The sequence below is a fragment of the Canis lupus genome, chromosome 10 (assembly GCF_011100685.1).
Source record: "Canis lupus familiaris isolate Mischka breed German Shepherd chromosome 10, alternate assembly UU_Cfam_GSD_1.0, whole genome shotgun sequence".
NCBI classification, from domain to species: Eukaryota; Metazoa; Chordata; class Mammalia; order Carnivora; family Canidae; genus Canis; species Canis lupus.
In genome coordinates this window covers 13,654,491-13,670,996 of record NC_049231.1, presented here as the reverse complement: position 1 = coordinate 13,670,996, position 16,506 = coordinate 13,654,491, and the positions used below count along the sequence as shown (strand labels likewise).

General features: G+C 43.5%; 1 protein-coding gene across 1 annotated transcript in view; it reads right to left on the bottom strand.

Annotated features, from left to right (window-relative positions):
* Nucleotides 1–13,468, bottom strand: part of RAB21 (RAB21, member RAS oncogene family) — a 40,321-nt gene extending 26,853 nt beyond the window's left edge. The window contains exon 1 of the mRNA XM_038550020.1: nucleotides 13,128–13,468. Coding sequence (XP_038405948.1) covers nucleotides 13,128–13,280 — 153 coding nt within the window. The 5' untranslated portion in view covers nucleotides 13,281–13,468. The remainder of the gene's footprint in view (nucleotides 1–13,127) is intronic.
* Between the last annotated feature and the right edge of the window lie 3,038 nt (nucleotides 13,469–16,506).

The following is a 16,506-nucleotide window of genomic DNA, read 5'->3' as shown; positions in this document are numbered from 1 at the left end:
TTTATTTATTTAAATTCAATTAGCCAACATATTTTCTTAGAGCATTTAATTTGAGGTCATCTTACCTATTCATTATAGAAAGAGCTAAGAGATTTCTAAATAAGATAGAAGATATATTAACTGGTAATTGACTCAACTGTATGAATACCACTATTATTTGAAATATTCCTGCAATTATTTTATGATTCAATTATTTACCTGTATCTGATAATTATACCAGGTACTTATGTCACAGAAATGAAACAGTTCCAGTCTTTAAGGAGTTTATAAACTATAGCAGAAATAAATATGTAAAGAACAGTATTATGACAAATTGTTAAAATGGGAGGGTTTTGCCAAGTATATTCTAAAGAGAGTCCGGAGTCAAAAAAAAAAAAAATTTTAAATTAAATATAAAATAAAATAGTCCTGAGAAAGGAAGTGTAAAGTTGGTCTGGATGAGTCAAAGAAGGCTTCAGAGAGATGGTGATGATGCCCCTTTAGGAGTAGTAGGGGCTTTTCCAACAAATGGGTGAGGCCATTGAAGCCTGAAAGACGTAACTCCCTCCCCATGAAGAACTCCAAGTTAGTATGGTCAATGCCAGAGATGAGACTACGAAGATAGGCTAAGGCTGAATAAATTTTAAAAAGTGCTAAGGTTCCATGTCTAGATGTATGGACTTTACTTTGTGATTAAAAGTAAACAGATTACTCTGTTCCAAGACACTACACGTGTATTTTTTTTTTTTACAGTGTGTACTACAGTCAGATTTGGGAAATGCAGCATGTTGTTCTGTATTCCCTTTATACATTCAAAATATACATTAGCACCCTAAGATTCTGCCAAAAGAAAAGCTAACTACATCTATACAAGCATTTCCCAAACTTGTCTGACCTGTTTCCCTGGAGAAACGCCTAACTTATCCTAAGGAATAAGCGTTAAAAAGAATACTACTGCTGATGATGGAGAATCACTGAAAGATTCTGAAGCAGTGGGGAAGTATAACATCTATATTTTAAGAGAATCCTGTGGGATACGAAGGGAGGGTAGACTGGAAAGGACATGTCTAAACCTGGAGACAGGAGGTGATTACTAAGTTGGAGAGAAAAACAAAATGGGCCTGCATCAAGTCCACAAAGATAGAAAAGAGAAAACAGAATTCAGAGTAATTGAGAAGAAATATAATCAGAATTCAGAGTCAGCTGACATATTTTAAAAAAAGGAATAGAGAGCCAAGTCTAAAGCTATGCAGACACAGTCACAGTCAGGTGTACCTATATAAAATAAAGTACAGAGAAGTAAGGTATAACAGAAAAAATACTAGGATGGTGAATTATCACTGAAGGAGGAGCCTAGATTTCAGGAAGAATTCTCTGTTGTATGTACACCAAGGAAATTGTGAATTAAGAAAAAGCACATGATTTTAGTAATTAACTAAGGAATACAAAAATAGATACAAATGGCAGAGCTGAGATGAAATCTAGGAACATCTTCCTTCAAAACCCAAACTATGCTAAAGAAATTTTATTAAATGAAATAAAGACTACATAGAACAGGGTATAAAATAAATGGCAAAATAACAAAGGAGGTAACCTGGTAAATGAGAAGACCAAATATATGTTTTGATAATAAATGTGAACAAAGGACTTCTCCCACTCATTATAACACAGAAACTAAGAATATAAACTGTGAGGGGCACCTTGGTGGCTCACAGTCCGTTGGGAGTCCAACTCTTGATTTCAGCTCTGGTCATGATCACAGGGTCATGAGGAGGCTTAGCGTGGAGCCTGCTTAAGATTCTCTCTGTTCCTGTCACCTTTTCCCACCCCACTCTCACACATACTCTCTCTCAAAAAAAAAAAAAAAAAAAAAAAAGAATTTTGAATCAGAAGTTTGAATTTGAATCTCAGCTTTGCCACTTAGTTGTGTAATCTACTTGAACTCAACCATTTTCATGGTTTCAATATCAATGCTATATAAAGAAACTCAAAATCTGAATCCTATCCAAATATTTAATAGGGTAGGTCAACTTAAACGCCTCTCTTCTCAAATATATTTAAATTTAAACTGATCTTCCTTCTGAAATTGGCCTTCCATTCCAACTTTAGTATTTTGATCACATTCTCCAAGTCACTGAGCTTTATAATCTTAGAAGTATCATCAACTGAATGTTCTTCCTCCCCTGACATTCCACATTCCAAAAAACTACCAAGACTTGTCTTCCCTATTTCCTCTGGAGTTCTCTGACGGCCAATCTCGTATTATTATAATACCTTTGGTCTCACCTCATACTTTAGTTGGTATGCCAAATTACCTTCCTAAAGCCTCTATGAGTAAAAACAAAACAAAACAACAAAAAACTTACCATAAGTCATTAAAGGCTAATAAGATACCATTTTTAGTAAGTTTGCCTGAACTACATCCCTGATGGTAGCTAATACCAAAATAACCTTTTTATCATGAGATATTTTGGGATTTCTCAGTAGAGAGGAATGAATTAGAGCTAACAGAGCCCTACCATTTCCTTTTTACCATCTCCTTGGAAACTTACCACCACCTTCCCATGGTGATTTTAAGGAACAGTGTTAAGTATCTCCTAAGGAACAATGGGTATACACTTTTATGGAAAGATGCTCATCGGTATTGATGATAATAGAAAAAAGTGTCCCTGAATAGGCAATTTTTAAAAGATACACAAATATAGCCCATCTGTACAGTATAACTGTATACTTCCTTTTCTACTACTATTGCTATACCAGCTAACAGTTACTGAATGCTTACCTTCCATCAAGTACTGCACAGAGCACTTTTTATAGTAACATTCACAAGCTTCTCCTTTATAAAAGTTCAGGAACCCTAATCTACAAGCAAAAATCTCTTAAGTGTTATCTTTGTATCTAAGGACCTAAACAACTGTCCACATCTATTGTCCTGAGATAGCTTCCAGTATTTCTCCACTCACTCTCCAACTTATATGGTTTATATGCATACCTCTAATTCTGCTTGCTCATAAAATTCCCCTCTAATTTACATGTATTCTCTTTTCTCTACTTGAATCCCATCTATTCCAGTTCAGTTCATGACCCACATACTCTTTCTTCCTTCAATTTTTAAGTTTTCTCATACCACCCATACAACCCACACTCACTTTCTCTATCCTGAAGAACTACAGGGAACCTAATTTTTAATATACAGAATATACTGCCTTGCTTATACTCTAGATTATCTTTTCATAAGTCTTCTGTCAACTATATTACATATTTTTATTTAGTATGTTCACGATGCTTACAATGAAGTAGGCAATATTCTAAAAGCTTTCCAACAACATTAATTCATTTGTCATAGTACCCTGAGTTAGATATAATTACCCAAATAGTACAGATATGGAAACTTAGACACAGGAAGGGTATTTTGCCCAAGGTCACACAGTAAGTAACATAGTGGGATTTGAAATCCAAGCCGTCTGGCTCCAGACATGACCCGTAACCACTATGCTATGGTATCTCCCACACTGAGATCTGAGATATTTCTCTTGTGGAGAGAGTAGGACAAGCCAGCACTGACACACCAAAACTGTTACTGTAGATAAACATATCTACAAATGCGTGGGTAAATTGGTACAGGTAAAACTCAATTTATGTAAGAGATGTGCTCCTAAAAGTTTCCTTATAATAACCAAATTAGGGGCACCTGAATGGCTTGGTGGTTGAGCATCCGCCTTTGGCTCAGGGCATGATCCTGGGGTCCTGGGATCAAGTCCCATATCAAGCTCCCTGCAGGGAGCCTGCTTCTCCCTCTGCCTGTGTCTCTGCCTCTATCTGGGTCCCTCATGAATTAATAAAATCTTTAAAAAACAAAAATAAATAAACCAAATTAATTCAAGTATCTGATATATTATCCAAGGATCCCCACTAAATCTTTTTTTCTCCTTATCATAATGAAATACTTAAGTCCCACTGTGTAATATAAATTGTCCCATTTTATATATAGTCTAAGATTTTAATATGTTACAGATATTTTCTTAAAGAACAAATATGTTTCAAATATATATACAATTTATATTTGAGAATAAAGCTGAAAAATTTCATGTACTATCAAGACAGTAGCGAACAATCAAAAGGCTGGCATTTGTCTTACCTTTTTTAATCACCTCTATGAGGTAATCTCAATTTGGACAAACTACTGAGATACAAATATATCTAGTTACACTTGAGTTATACTTATCTGGGGCAGTGGCTCTTAATTCTGTTACATGGGAGTAAGAGTGAGAGGGAGGAGTGATCATGGACTTTTTTGAGAATCTGATGAGAGCCATGAACTGATTTACTCAAGAAAACTGCTCATCTGCACATACCAAAAACAATTTCACACACTCACCCAAGGGATTTACAAATCCCTAGCAACTCTCAGTGAAGAATTCCCAGTCTAGAAAGAGGGAAAGTGGCATTATAATATCAAAAGGTTCTAGAAATATAAGATGACAAAAAAAAAATTAATACATACTGTGTGCTAAACACTGTGCTGGACTTTCTCATTTACTCTTTGTAAAAACCCCGTAAAGTAGCTAGGTAGCTCTGTTTTACACTTGCGAACCTGAGATTTAAAGAAATATAGTGACTCTCACTCAAGGTCAGACAACACAGTTGGGTGCTGCACTGGGTAGAAGCTTGTCTGATTCCACAGTGCTTTTTCTTTTTTTTTTTTTTTTTTTTTTTAAATATTTATTTATTTATGATAGTCACAGAGAGAGAAAGAGAGAGAGGCAGAGACACAGGCAGAGGGAGAAGCAGGCTCCATGCACTGGGAGCCCGACGTGGGATTCGATCCCGGGTCTCCAGGATCGCGCCCTGGGCCAAAGGCAGGCGCCAAACCCCTGCGCCACCCAGGGATCCCCACAGTGCTTTTTCCATTGCACAAAGCTGTGTATTCTAGAACACACACATTCTTAACCTGACACTCCTCTACATGGAAACTAAGTGTTACTGGATACCTAACTCACCTCCCAAAAATATATTCTCAGGATAGGCACAAAGTAATGAGGATCAGAGTAATGAGAGATGTCCCTCCTTAATCCTCTAAACTCTGGTTATAATTCTAAAGACTTCATCTTCCAAACTTTAGGGGTATTAACAAAGCAATAAACTCATTAGCTGAGGAAACATCTATCATTTGCACATGATGCTCATTTACCCAACATCTTACCCAAAAGCAAAGTGGCTACTTAAAAAGAAAAAAAACAAAAACAAAAAAACCCTCTATTAAAAAAAAGAGAATTAGGCAGCCTGGGTGGCTCAGCAGTTCAGAGGCACCTTCAGCCTGGGGCGTGACCCTGAAGACCAGGAATTGAGTCTCACATCAGGCTCTCTGCATGGAGCCTCCTCCCTTTGCCTGTGTCTCTGCCTCTCTCTCTCTGTGTGTGTCTCTCATGAATACATAAAAATCTTTAAAAAAAAAAAAAAAAGGAGGAGGAAAGGCTTCCTTTAAAATAATAATAATAATAAATAAATAAATAAAATAAAATTAGTCCTCTGTAGCAAGGCAGTAAAAATCAGCTATTGGAAAACTAAACTGCATTGCTACAATGGCAATCATATCACAATACAGAAATATAACAAATTTACATTATATACCTTAAATTTACACATTGTATGTCAAATATACTTCAATTAAAAAAAGAAAGAAAAAAATAAAAATAAAAATAAAAATAAAGAAAGAAAACTAAGCTGAGTGCTTGAATATTTCAACATTTCTTGTCCTTAGTTTCCATAAACTACAAGGATTATAATCAGTTTAGAGTTCAAGTAAATACTTTGAAAATGAGAGTCAAAAAGTTACTTGAGGGGTAGCTCAAAACACAAAACAGAAAATGGCAATCAGATATGGAATACTTATATATTAGGAGTTTAAAACCACAATTTCAGAAAAACTCTTTTCTTAAAAAAACAAGAAACAAACCACCTACCCTTCTATAGACCACAAGCATCTAGTAAAATACCAAGGAGGGGGTGTGTCATTTCAACTACTGTATTTTTAAAGATAATGGAAATGAATTGACTGTTCAACACTGATGTGGCTTCCAAAACTACTTGGAAGATATCCCAGACATTCAAAACACTAATCTTACAAATAAGGAAACCAAGATTTCTAGACCAGAGACTATGATGCCAAGAATAAAAGCAACTGCTAGAACCTGAATGCCAAGTATTGTTTAGGAAATTAAGGTGCATGAGTGGAAAAAAAGTAATAGACTTCGCTTAAGAAAAAATGGTGGGGGATCCCTGGGTGGCGCAGCAGTTTGGCGCCTGCCTTTGGCCCAGGGCGCGATCCTGGAGACCCTGGATCGAATCCCACGTCGGGCTCCCGGTGCATGGAACCTGCTTCTCCCTCTGCCTGTGTCTCTGCCTCTCTCTCTCTCTCTCTGTGACTATCATAAATAAATTAAAAAAAAAAAAAGAAAAAAGAAAAAATGGTGGGACGCCTGGGTGGCTCAGCGGTTTAGCACCTGCCTTCGGCTCAAGGCCTGATCCTGGAAACCCGGGATCGAGTCCCACATCAGGCTCCCTGCGTGGAGCCTGCTTCTCCCTCTGCCTGTGTCTCTGCCTCTCTCTCTCTGTGTCTCTCGTGAGTAAATAAATAAAATCTTAAAAAAGAAAAGAAAAAATGGTACACCATTATTATTTGTGGGACTTTGGACATTTAATAACTAATACAAATGTATCTTTAATACAAGTACAAATCATTTGCCAAACTATTAGGACACTATTTTCCCAGGCAATCTTAAAGAGCACTGCTTTGCTAAATCAAATGACAGCTACCTACCTGGGACTACAGAAGGCAGATAGAGGTGGAATTCCAGTTAGACTTCTAAAAGGGAAGAAGACTAATGGTTCTGATTATCAACAGTACTTTTTATATGAGACTAGTGGAAAGTGATAGAAAACATTTAGAGTGCATAATCTTAAAATACCTTCATACAAGGGGAAAAATTGCATACAACTAAAGAAAATTAAGTGACCACCCAAGAACACAGATATAGAGACATACCAAAGATAAAAGGTGGTTATGGTCAAAATGACAAAAACACTTAAGAATAAAATCAAGAGGACAGCCCCGGTGGCTCAGCGGTTTAGCGACACCTTCGGCCCAGGGCCTGATCCTGGAGACCCGGGATGGGGATCGAGTCCCACATCAGGCTTCCTGCAGGGAGCCTGCTTCTCCCTCTGCCTGTGTCTCTGCCTCTCTGTGTGTGTGTCTTCCATGAATAAATAAAATCTTAAAAAAAAAAAAAAAAAAAGAATAAAATCAAGAAAGCTAATTGATGGTTAAGGTATCTTACTCATCTTTGTATTCCCCAACTCCCACAATGTTCGATATTTAACAGGTATGAAATAAACAATCATTGAATTTAATTGCTTATGTCATCACATGCGAGAGCATGGGAACTCCATATATGATTAAGTTTCCTGGGCTAGGTAGAGGATCTGAGTTCTTAGAGAGCTCACCTAGAAGATTTCTTTTTTTTTTTTTTTAGAAGATTTCTTCATAATTATTAGTAACCTAGAAGAAGGTCTGCAAAAAGGGAGAAGTATTAAAACACCAAAGCATGGCCAGTGTCACAATTTTCAAGACGGAATTTAATTTCCCAGTCAAAACTCTAGAATGGATAATAAACATGTATATATGTATACTAATAATAAATTTATATATTTATATAAACAGTATTTCCTGTATGCATATATAATTATATATATAAAATTATAAACAATTTTAAAACATAGTGATCCTTCAGATATAGCATAGGTTCTCAAAATAATTCATGTCAAATTAGTCCCATTACCTTTCTGAGTTACCACAAAGGAAACCAACACAAATTAAGCACCATCTATTCATTCGATAGCAAACATTTATTTATTTATTTTAAAGATTTTTATTTATATATTCATGAGAGACACAGAGAGAGAGAGAGAGAGGCAGAGACACAGGCAGAGAGAGAAGCAGACTCCCTGCAGGGAGCCCGACGTGGGACTCAATCCTGGGACCCCAGGATCACGCAAACTTTTTTTTTTTTAAAGCACACAAACATTTATTAAACAAACATGTGCCAGGACGCCTGGGTGGCTCAGCAGTTGAGCGTCTGCCTTCAGCCAGGGCGTGATCTTGGGGTCCCAGGACTGAGTCCCACGTTGGGCTTCCTCAGAGAGCCTACTTCTCCCTCTATGTCTCTGCCTCTCTCTGTCTCTCATGAATATAAATAATCTTTAAAAAAATAAATTAAAAAAACCCGAACATGTGCCAAGCACTGTTGAGGCTTACCTCCGATGGCTCTTTATTTAACCAACATAAAAATCCTGTAAGTGAAGGGGGCACCTCGCTGGCTCATTCAGTAAATATGCAACTCCTGGTCTCAGGGTTGTTAAGTTTGAGCCAAACGCTGGGTGCAGAGATTACTTAAAAATAAAATCTTAAAAAAAAAATTCCAGTAAGACCCTTCCATTTTATAGATTAAGAGCCAGTTTACGAACATTAGAATAACCTGCCAAGATCATGATAGCTAAACAGTAGGAAACAAAGTGCAAAACTAAGTCTAATTTCCAAGTCCTGTCCCTTTTTACTACATCCTAATGTAGTAAATGTAGCCTCCTAATGCAGAAACACAGTGTATCTTGTCTTCTGCAAGCATTTGACAAAGCATCTCATGATATCCCCTGTGGGCAAGACTGATGTAGCTAGGGCAAAAAAACTAGATTTATAATGCTGGAATAACCATTTTCATTAAAGGCTTTCTGTGCACTAGTTAGTAGCCCATAGCAGTCAAGTCGATCTTAAGCTGTTTTCTGTTTTCATTTTCATAAACAGGTACAACAGTCCACTGTTTCTCACTTAAGATAGATGGTGGCCCATGCACAGTCTGAAAAAAGCCCCACTCTAAGATTCCACACATCTAAAGAAAAATACACCTTGGGTCATGCATCACTGGACTATAATGAGACCTGCTGCAGAGCTTTATACTTGGCCCTATGTCCCTTTTTCAGTCTTTATTAATGCCTGATGAGAACAATGAAGACATTCTTAGCAAATCTTCAGGTGACAAAATTAAAATGAGGAGCTGATCCGGACAGTAGGGAATATATCTCCTTCTTTGCATACCCAGAACCCAAACAAGTGCCTGACCCACAGGTCATGTTTCTTGAATCATAAAATCAAGCTTTAAAAGGACAGCAACAGGGATCCCTGGGTGGCGCAGCGGCTTAGCGCGTACCTTTGGCCCAGGGCGCGATCCTGGAGATCCAGGATCGAAACCCACGTCAGGCTTCCGGTGCATGGAGCCTGCTTCTCCCTCTGCCTGTGTCTCTGCCTCTCTCTCTGTGTGTGACTATCATAAATAAATAAAAATTAAAAAAATAAAATAAAAATAAAAGAACAGCAACAGGCCTTGACTACGGAGTAAATCTATCAAAACCAACTGTAATGGGTCAAATACATTAGCAACAAAAAAACTTAACCATAAAAATAAAAGAAAAAAGAATTTGAGGGATATAGTATGTAATGCCTTTTTTTTTTTTTTTTTTGGAAGACAAAGACAGTAAGCCCAATATTAATCAATGTAACAGCTGTCCACAAACTCATAGAATCTCTTCTATTTCAGTGTTGGAAAAGGACTCTCAATAGACAAGGTGACAGCCTGTGCTTTGCTCAGTTTAAACCACACTTGGAATCATTTCTACAGCTCAAAGAGTCACATTTTAAGGAAAGAGGACAATGATTAAGTAGTGTCTAGAAAAGATGTCAAAATAGTGAAATGATTTAGAATGATGTCATAGGAGATTCCTTTAAAGGAACCAGACCTGTTTACCCAAAAGGCAAGACCAAGGGATGTGATAGCTCTCTTCAACTATCAGAAGGGATGTCCTGTGTGCCCAAGATTCAGAGGACAGAAATGGAACTGGAAACTACAAAGAAACAGATTTTAGTTTTATATACAGAAAAGCTTAACGGAAATTAAAATCGTCCAAAATCAAGTGGGCCACCTTAGGACACTGAGTTTTCCACTTTCTATCCCAGTTTATCTCATCTCTAAGAGGAGATGAGACAAAAAGCGCACAATCGCTTGACTGAAATATCAAACAAAAGACTCAAAACAGTGAACCATAAACTACCTTAGGTTCCTCTTGGTCTTCTAGGTCTTTGAAATATGATTGCAAGAGAGTGTACTTTGCAAAACACAAAGTAGGTTACAAAGATAGGTAATAGGTAGTTTTGCTGACCAAAAAAGAGGGACTCTTCATGTCTTCTGATGCATGATCTCCTCTCCATTTGGAAATTAAAAGCATACATGGTTGTGTTTTATGGATCACAATTCTCTAAAAAAAAAATTAAGATGAGATAAACTGATGTAGAAGAAAGAGTAGATACAATGCTGCTTCCACACACTGGTATGCAATAAAATCCTCAATTATGTAATATAGGGCAGCCCTGGTGGCGCGTGGTTTAGAGCCGCCTTCAGCCCAGGGCATGATCCTGGAGACCTGGGATCGAGCCCCGTGTTGGGCTCCCTGCAGGGAGCCTGCTTCTCCCTCTGCCTGTGTTTCTGTCTCTCTCATGAATAAATAAATAAAAATCTTTTAAAAAAATCTGTAATATAATTCAGATACTGTTTGTGATGAGTCATATAAATATTAAAATCAGGACTGCTATGTTTTTATACTGAAAATCTACCATTAACTCCAACCCCTCCAGTATAAAGTGCAGTGGTTTCTCTCTAACATTGAAAAATCTTTAGCCTACTTTTAGCTTCACGGGTATCTTTGAAATGTATAATGAAGGTACAGTTACTAAGAGAAAGGACTAAATTATCCTAAAAGGAGGAGGGGCTCAATTCCAATGATCCTCTCTTTTATCTTAGATCTGTAGCATAAAGGTAACCACTAAAGGGGTGGTTTACCCATATCCAGAGGCAGTGTGATTGCTCAAAATCTTAAGTCAGACCTGCGTTCAAATTTCAGCTTGGGCACCATACATGACTTGTGGCAAAATGAATGCTAGCAAATTACTCAACCAAGCCTGTTTCCTTGCCTGCAAAATGGAGCTAATAAAACTATCTACCTCATAGGTTGTTGTAAGAATTAAATGATAGAAAAAAAGTAAAGCAGTACGGTTAAGAATTCACGAAATGTTAGCTATTATTACTTTACCTAAATGAATTTCTAAATTCCAAATAATCATAGGTATTTACCCTACAAATTTCCTTGATTTCACTACCAACACTCAACAGTAACAACTATTAAAACTGGATAAGTGGGCAGCCTGGCTGACGTAGCAGTTTAGCTCCTGCCTTCAGCCCAGGGTGTGAGCCCTGGGATTGACTCCCGCATCAGGCTCCCTGCAGGGAGCCTGCTTCTCCCTCTGCCTGTGTCTCTGCCTCTCTCCCTCTCTTGAAAAAAATCTAAAAAAAAAAAAAAAAAAAACCTGGATAAATGCTCTTGTTCAAGGATGTAAGAAAAAAAAGGAGTTTTCTCACATTCATTTTTTTCAGATATTATACTTTACGTAAGAGGAGTAAAAACAGGAATAAAAATAGAACATGGAATCAGAGCATCTTTATGAATTCTAGACTCAGTAATTTAATAATAGCATCAAATATTAAATGTCACAACAATTAGAGGAGATTGTACATTCTGTTAAATAGTGTCAAGGTTCTTACACACTATGCAGTCACTAATTAAGATCTATTGTGCAATTTGGGCCAGTAAAGTAATAAAGATGGAGAGCTTACAAGAGAAAAGGTCCTGACTGAGTTTATGGATGCTTATCCTGACAACCCTATGAGCAACATATTATCATTTTGGCCGTTTTAGCAGATGAAGAAACTGAGGCATAGGTTAATCAAGTCGCCCAAGATCACACAGCCAGTGAAATAGACGGGACATGGGATATGAACCTGGACCATCAGGCTCAAAAGTCCACTCGATTTTACTACCTATCACTAAGTTGGTGGAGTCAGATTAGTCGATCACTTATTCGATGGAGTCATAATTAGTCTATCGGTAACTCGGTCGAGTCGGATCAGTCGATCACTTACTTGGGTCAGAGTAGTTGATCACTAACTCGATCGAGTCTGATTAGTCGATCACTTGGTCGAGTCACATCAGTCGATCACTTACTTGGTCGGGTCAGATTAGTCAATCACTTACTTGGTCGAGTCACATCAGTCTATCACTTACTTGGAATCACATCAGCCGATCACTAAGTCGATCGAGTCATGTTAGCCAGTCACTAACTCGGTCGAGTCAGATCAGTCAATCACTAACTCGGTCGAGTCCTATTAGTCGATCACTTACTTGATTAAGTCAGATTAGTCGATCACTTACTTCGTTGGGTCAGAGTAGTCGATCCCCTAACTCGGTCGAGTCACATCAGTCGATCACTAACTCAGTCTGGTTGCGTATTTTCCTTCTAACACGTGCAAACTGATGCTCCACCTGCCTCAAAGGCCCGACTTCCCCACGAGTCAGAGGCGGCACTCCCACACGTCACCGCTCAGCAGGAGGCCAGCCCTGCGCTACGAGCTGCAGGTAAAGCAGGTGAGCGTGGGGACCCACTGCTGGCCGGCGGTCACAGCGCGCCGCCAGGTGCCGGGGCCGGCCGCCCTCGGGCCCACGCAGGCGGCAGCGAGACCGCGGAACCCGCCACCGGGTCGCCGAGCGGTCGCCTCCAAAACCCCCCGCCGACGACGGTTTCTGCCAAGACCAACACGCTCCTCGAGGGCAGGGCAGGACGGAGCGTGCGTGGATACCCGGCCGCCGGTAAGCGCTCAAGTTACAAACCACCTAGTTGGCAAAAACCACACGGGCAGCCCAAGTTCCCGATTCCGAAACGACGAGCAAGGGCCGCAGTCGCCGCTGCGGAGCGAAGGCACCTAGGGCCCAAGCGGAAGTGAATCAACGGGGAAAACTAGCCAAGCGGTACCGGGGGGGGGCCTTCGGGCGGCCCTGCCCTCCCCTCCACTCCCCTCCCCTGCCCTCCGCTCCCCGGGCCTCGCGTCCCCAGGACGCCCAGCGCCGTCTCACGGAGGCCACCCGAAGGCCGAGGGGACCGCGGCGGAGGGCGGGGGCCCCAGGCTCCACCTGCCGCCCCCGGGGGCCCGCACCTGCAGAGTGGTGATGTGCTTGTCGTTGAACTTGTTCTCGCAGTAGCGCAGCACCAGCGACGTCTTCCCCACGCAGCCTTCCCCCAGCAGCACCACCTTGAAGGAGTAGGCTCTGCCCGCCGCCCCGCCGCCGCCGCCGCCGGCCGCAGCCATCCCGGCTCCCCGCCGCCCGCGCCCTCGCCGCCGCCCCGCTGCGCCTTCACAGCCGCGGCCGGCGCAGGCCCCTCCGCGCGGACCCACGCCCGGGCGCCGCGTGTCCCTCCGCCGCGGGCCGGAGTCCGGGAACCAAGGGCCGCGGCCCCCACGTCAGGCCCCCGAGGAGCGCAGACCAGCACTCACTCTCCGCCTCCCTCTAATGGCGTCTCCTTCCTCCTACGTCACACCTCGCGTCACGTGAGCGCCGCGGACGCGCCTGGGCGGGGCGGGGCTGCGGCGGGGGCGGGGCTGCGGCGGGCGCGGCCCTGCGCGCGGTCCCGAGGGGCGGGGCTGCGGGGCTGCGGGGCGGCGGGATCGCGGGAGGCCTGGCACCGCGGGAGCTGGCTGCCGGCGGACGGGGGTTCGGTGCTCCGCTGCTCGCGCGCCCACGCTCCTCGCCCCGGGCTTGCCGGCGGGCGCACCTGCCCAGGCGCCCTGGGGGCTCCCGTGCCCTCTGGGAGGCCCAAGTCACGGCCGTGGAACCGCCCGAGGGGCCCCCGGGCAGTCGGGGCTCCGCCGCATCTCTCAGGTCTCCGCTTAAACCCGACCAGCAGGACCACCACCCCGCGGCTTCCGTCCCCGCCTCCTGCCCCCTCCCCCGCCCCGCCCCCTGCCTCCCTCCCCCTCCCCGCCCCTGCCCCTCCCCTGCCCCCTCCTCGCCCCTCCCCTGCCTCTCCCCTCCCTTGCCCCGCCCTGCCCTGCCCCTCCCTCCTCCTCGCCCCTCCCCTGCCTCTCCCTTCCCTTGCCCTGCCCTACCCCTCCCCCGCCCTCCCCTCTCTGCCCCTCCCCGGTCCTCCCCACCCTCCCCTACCGCTCCCCCCGCCCCTGCCCCTCCCCCCCTACACCACCCCTCCCCTACCTCGCCCTCCCCTGCTTCTCCCCCCTCCCCTCCCTCCCTTGCCCCTCCCCCGGTCCTCCCCTCCTCCCCTACTGCTCCCCCGCCCCTACTTCTCCCCCTCCGCTGCTCCTCTCCACCCTCCCCCTTCCCCCGCTCTCCCCTGCCCCTCCCCCGCTCTCCCCTGCTCTCCCCTTGCCCCTCCAGGCCTCTGAGACTCCCAGACACGTCGTCGCCTCCCCTTCTTGAGCAGCACCTGGGGAGACCCCGCACGCACACAGCCCTGGGTTCGCTGCGGTTCGGTAAGGACGACGACCGTGTGACACTCGCCCACCTTTGAGTGTCTGAGCCCCAAGTCCCGCGCTCATCAGAGGGCTTCCTAGAAATACTTGGAAGGAAGGAACGACCTGAAGGCCGGGCGTGGGCTCCCGAGTCGCCCCGTGCTTCCACCTGGAGGAACCCGGCCTGGTCGCCTCCGCTCCTTCTAGGAAATGCACTCGTGCAAGCAACCGCAGGGGCGTTTCTGGAACCTTGCACCCTGATACACCCGGGGCCGGTCTAGCAGACCTATTTGTTTTCATCAGACTACTTTTCCGCTTCAAAGCCATAGTCCGTCCATTCATTCATTCATTCATTCAAGTACTAGAGGGTGCCCATCACGTGCCAGGCGCTGTGCTGAACAAGATACAACGTCTCTGTTACGGGGAGCTTACATTTTAGGGACACCCGGCTGGCTGGGTTGGTAAACGCAAATCTAGATCTGGGGATTGTGGGTTCCAGCCCCATGTTGGGTGTACATATTACTTAAAAATAAAGTTTTTAAAGTTTACATTTTATTTTTACAGATTTTATTTATCCATGAGAGACACACAGAGAGGCCGAGACACAGGCAGAAGGAGAAGCAGGCTCCATGCGGGGAGCCAGATGGGGGGATTGGATCCCAGGACCCCGGGGTCACACCCTGGGCGGGAAGGCAGACGCTCCACCGCTGAGCCACCGGGCTGCCCTAAATCTTACATTTTAGCAGGGAAACACAGAAACACCCCAGTGCACAGTGAATGCTTTCATGTTGATAAAGCAGTTGAGAGTGTTTTGCAGAGGTGCATCAGGACCCAACTGGCTTTTGCCTGCTGGAGAAGCTGTCCTAGAGATTGTTGCCTTTGGTTAGGAGTAACCTAAGCCGGAAGGGAGGGGAGCTTTGCAAGTAGAGAGAGCAGTAGGGGATCCCGGGGTGCTTAGCGGTTTAGTACCGGCCTTCAGCCCAGGGGATCGGTTTAGTACCGGCCTTCAGCCCAGGGGATCGAGTCCCACGTCGGGCTCCCTGCATGGAGCCTGCTTCTCCCCCAGCCTGTGTCTCTGTCTCTCTCTCTCTCTCTGTGTCTCTCATGAATAAATGAATAAAATCTTAAAAAAAAATACTGGGATTTGAGAAATGCTTTTGGACATATGGGTTTTTGTTAAATAGAATTATCAAAGCATTTTCCGTGTTGAGCATCTAATAAGAGTAATTAACAATAAAAAAGAAAAGAGTTATCATCTGTGAACTTGCTACAAATTAAACCCATTTGTGGGCACCTGGGTGACTCAATCAGTTAAGCCAGTAACCCTTGATTTCGGTTCAGCTCATCTCCTAGGATCATAAGATTGAGCCCCCTGTGGGCTCCGTGCTCAGCAGGAAATCTGCTCTACCCCCCCCCCCCCCCCGCTTAAATAAATAAATAAATCTTTTAAAAAACCAAAATGCTAAACCTATTTGTTCCCTTATTTGCTCAGTCATTGAGCATCCTTGGTGGAGTGCCGGGCAAGAGGCCTCTGCCTTCGTGGGCTTGTATTTTAGTGTGGGAAGCAACACGGAAACAATTACAATAATGTGTAGTGGCCACGAGTGATGCCAACCCGGTGTCCACACCCCCTTCCGCTTTCAATCAGAATCGGGTGGTTGCTCAAGTGTCCATTACTCTTGTGCAGCCCGTGTGCCCCTAGCTTCAACTTGGCTCTCTTCCCATTTTCTCTGAGGTTCTTTTCCAGCGATTAGAAGAGACCATGTAATCTGAACAGGTCAGAGGCTTCTGGCCTGGCCAGCAGTCCTGAGCTGTCATTGTAAGCGCTGGCCACAAAGGGGCACAAGCAGCTCAGTGAACATTCACCAGGGTGTCCAGAGCATGCTCAACACTAACTCACAAGTGCCTCCACGTGAAAAAGAAAGAAACCACTGGGAGGTTTTCTTCTGAGTTACAGAAAACAAGAATATTCCAAGAGATGTATGGTCCAGGGGAAGGGAAGAAGGGATAGCTTCTAAAGTTATTTATCCCTAAGATGACAAGATTAATTAAAGGTGTCTCAAAAAAA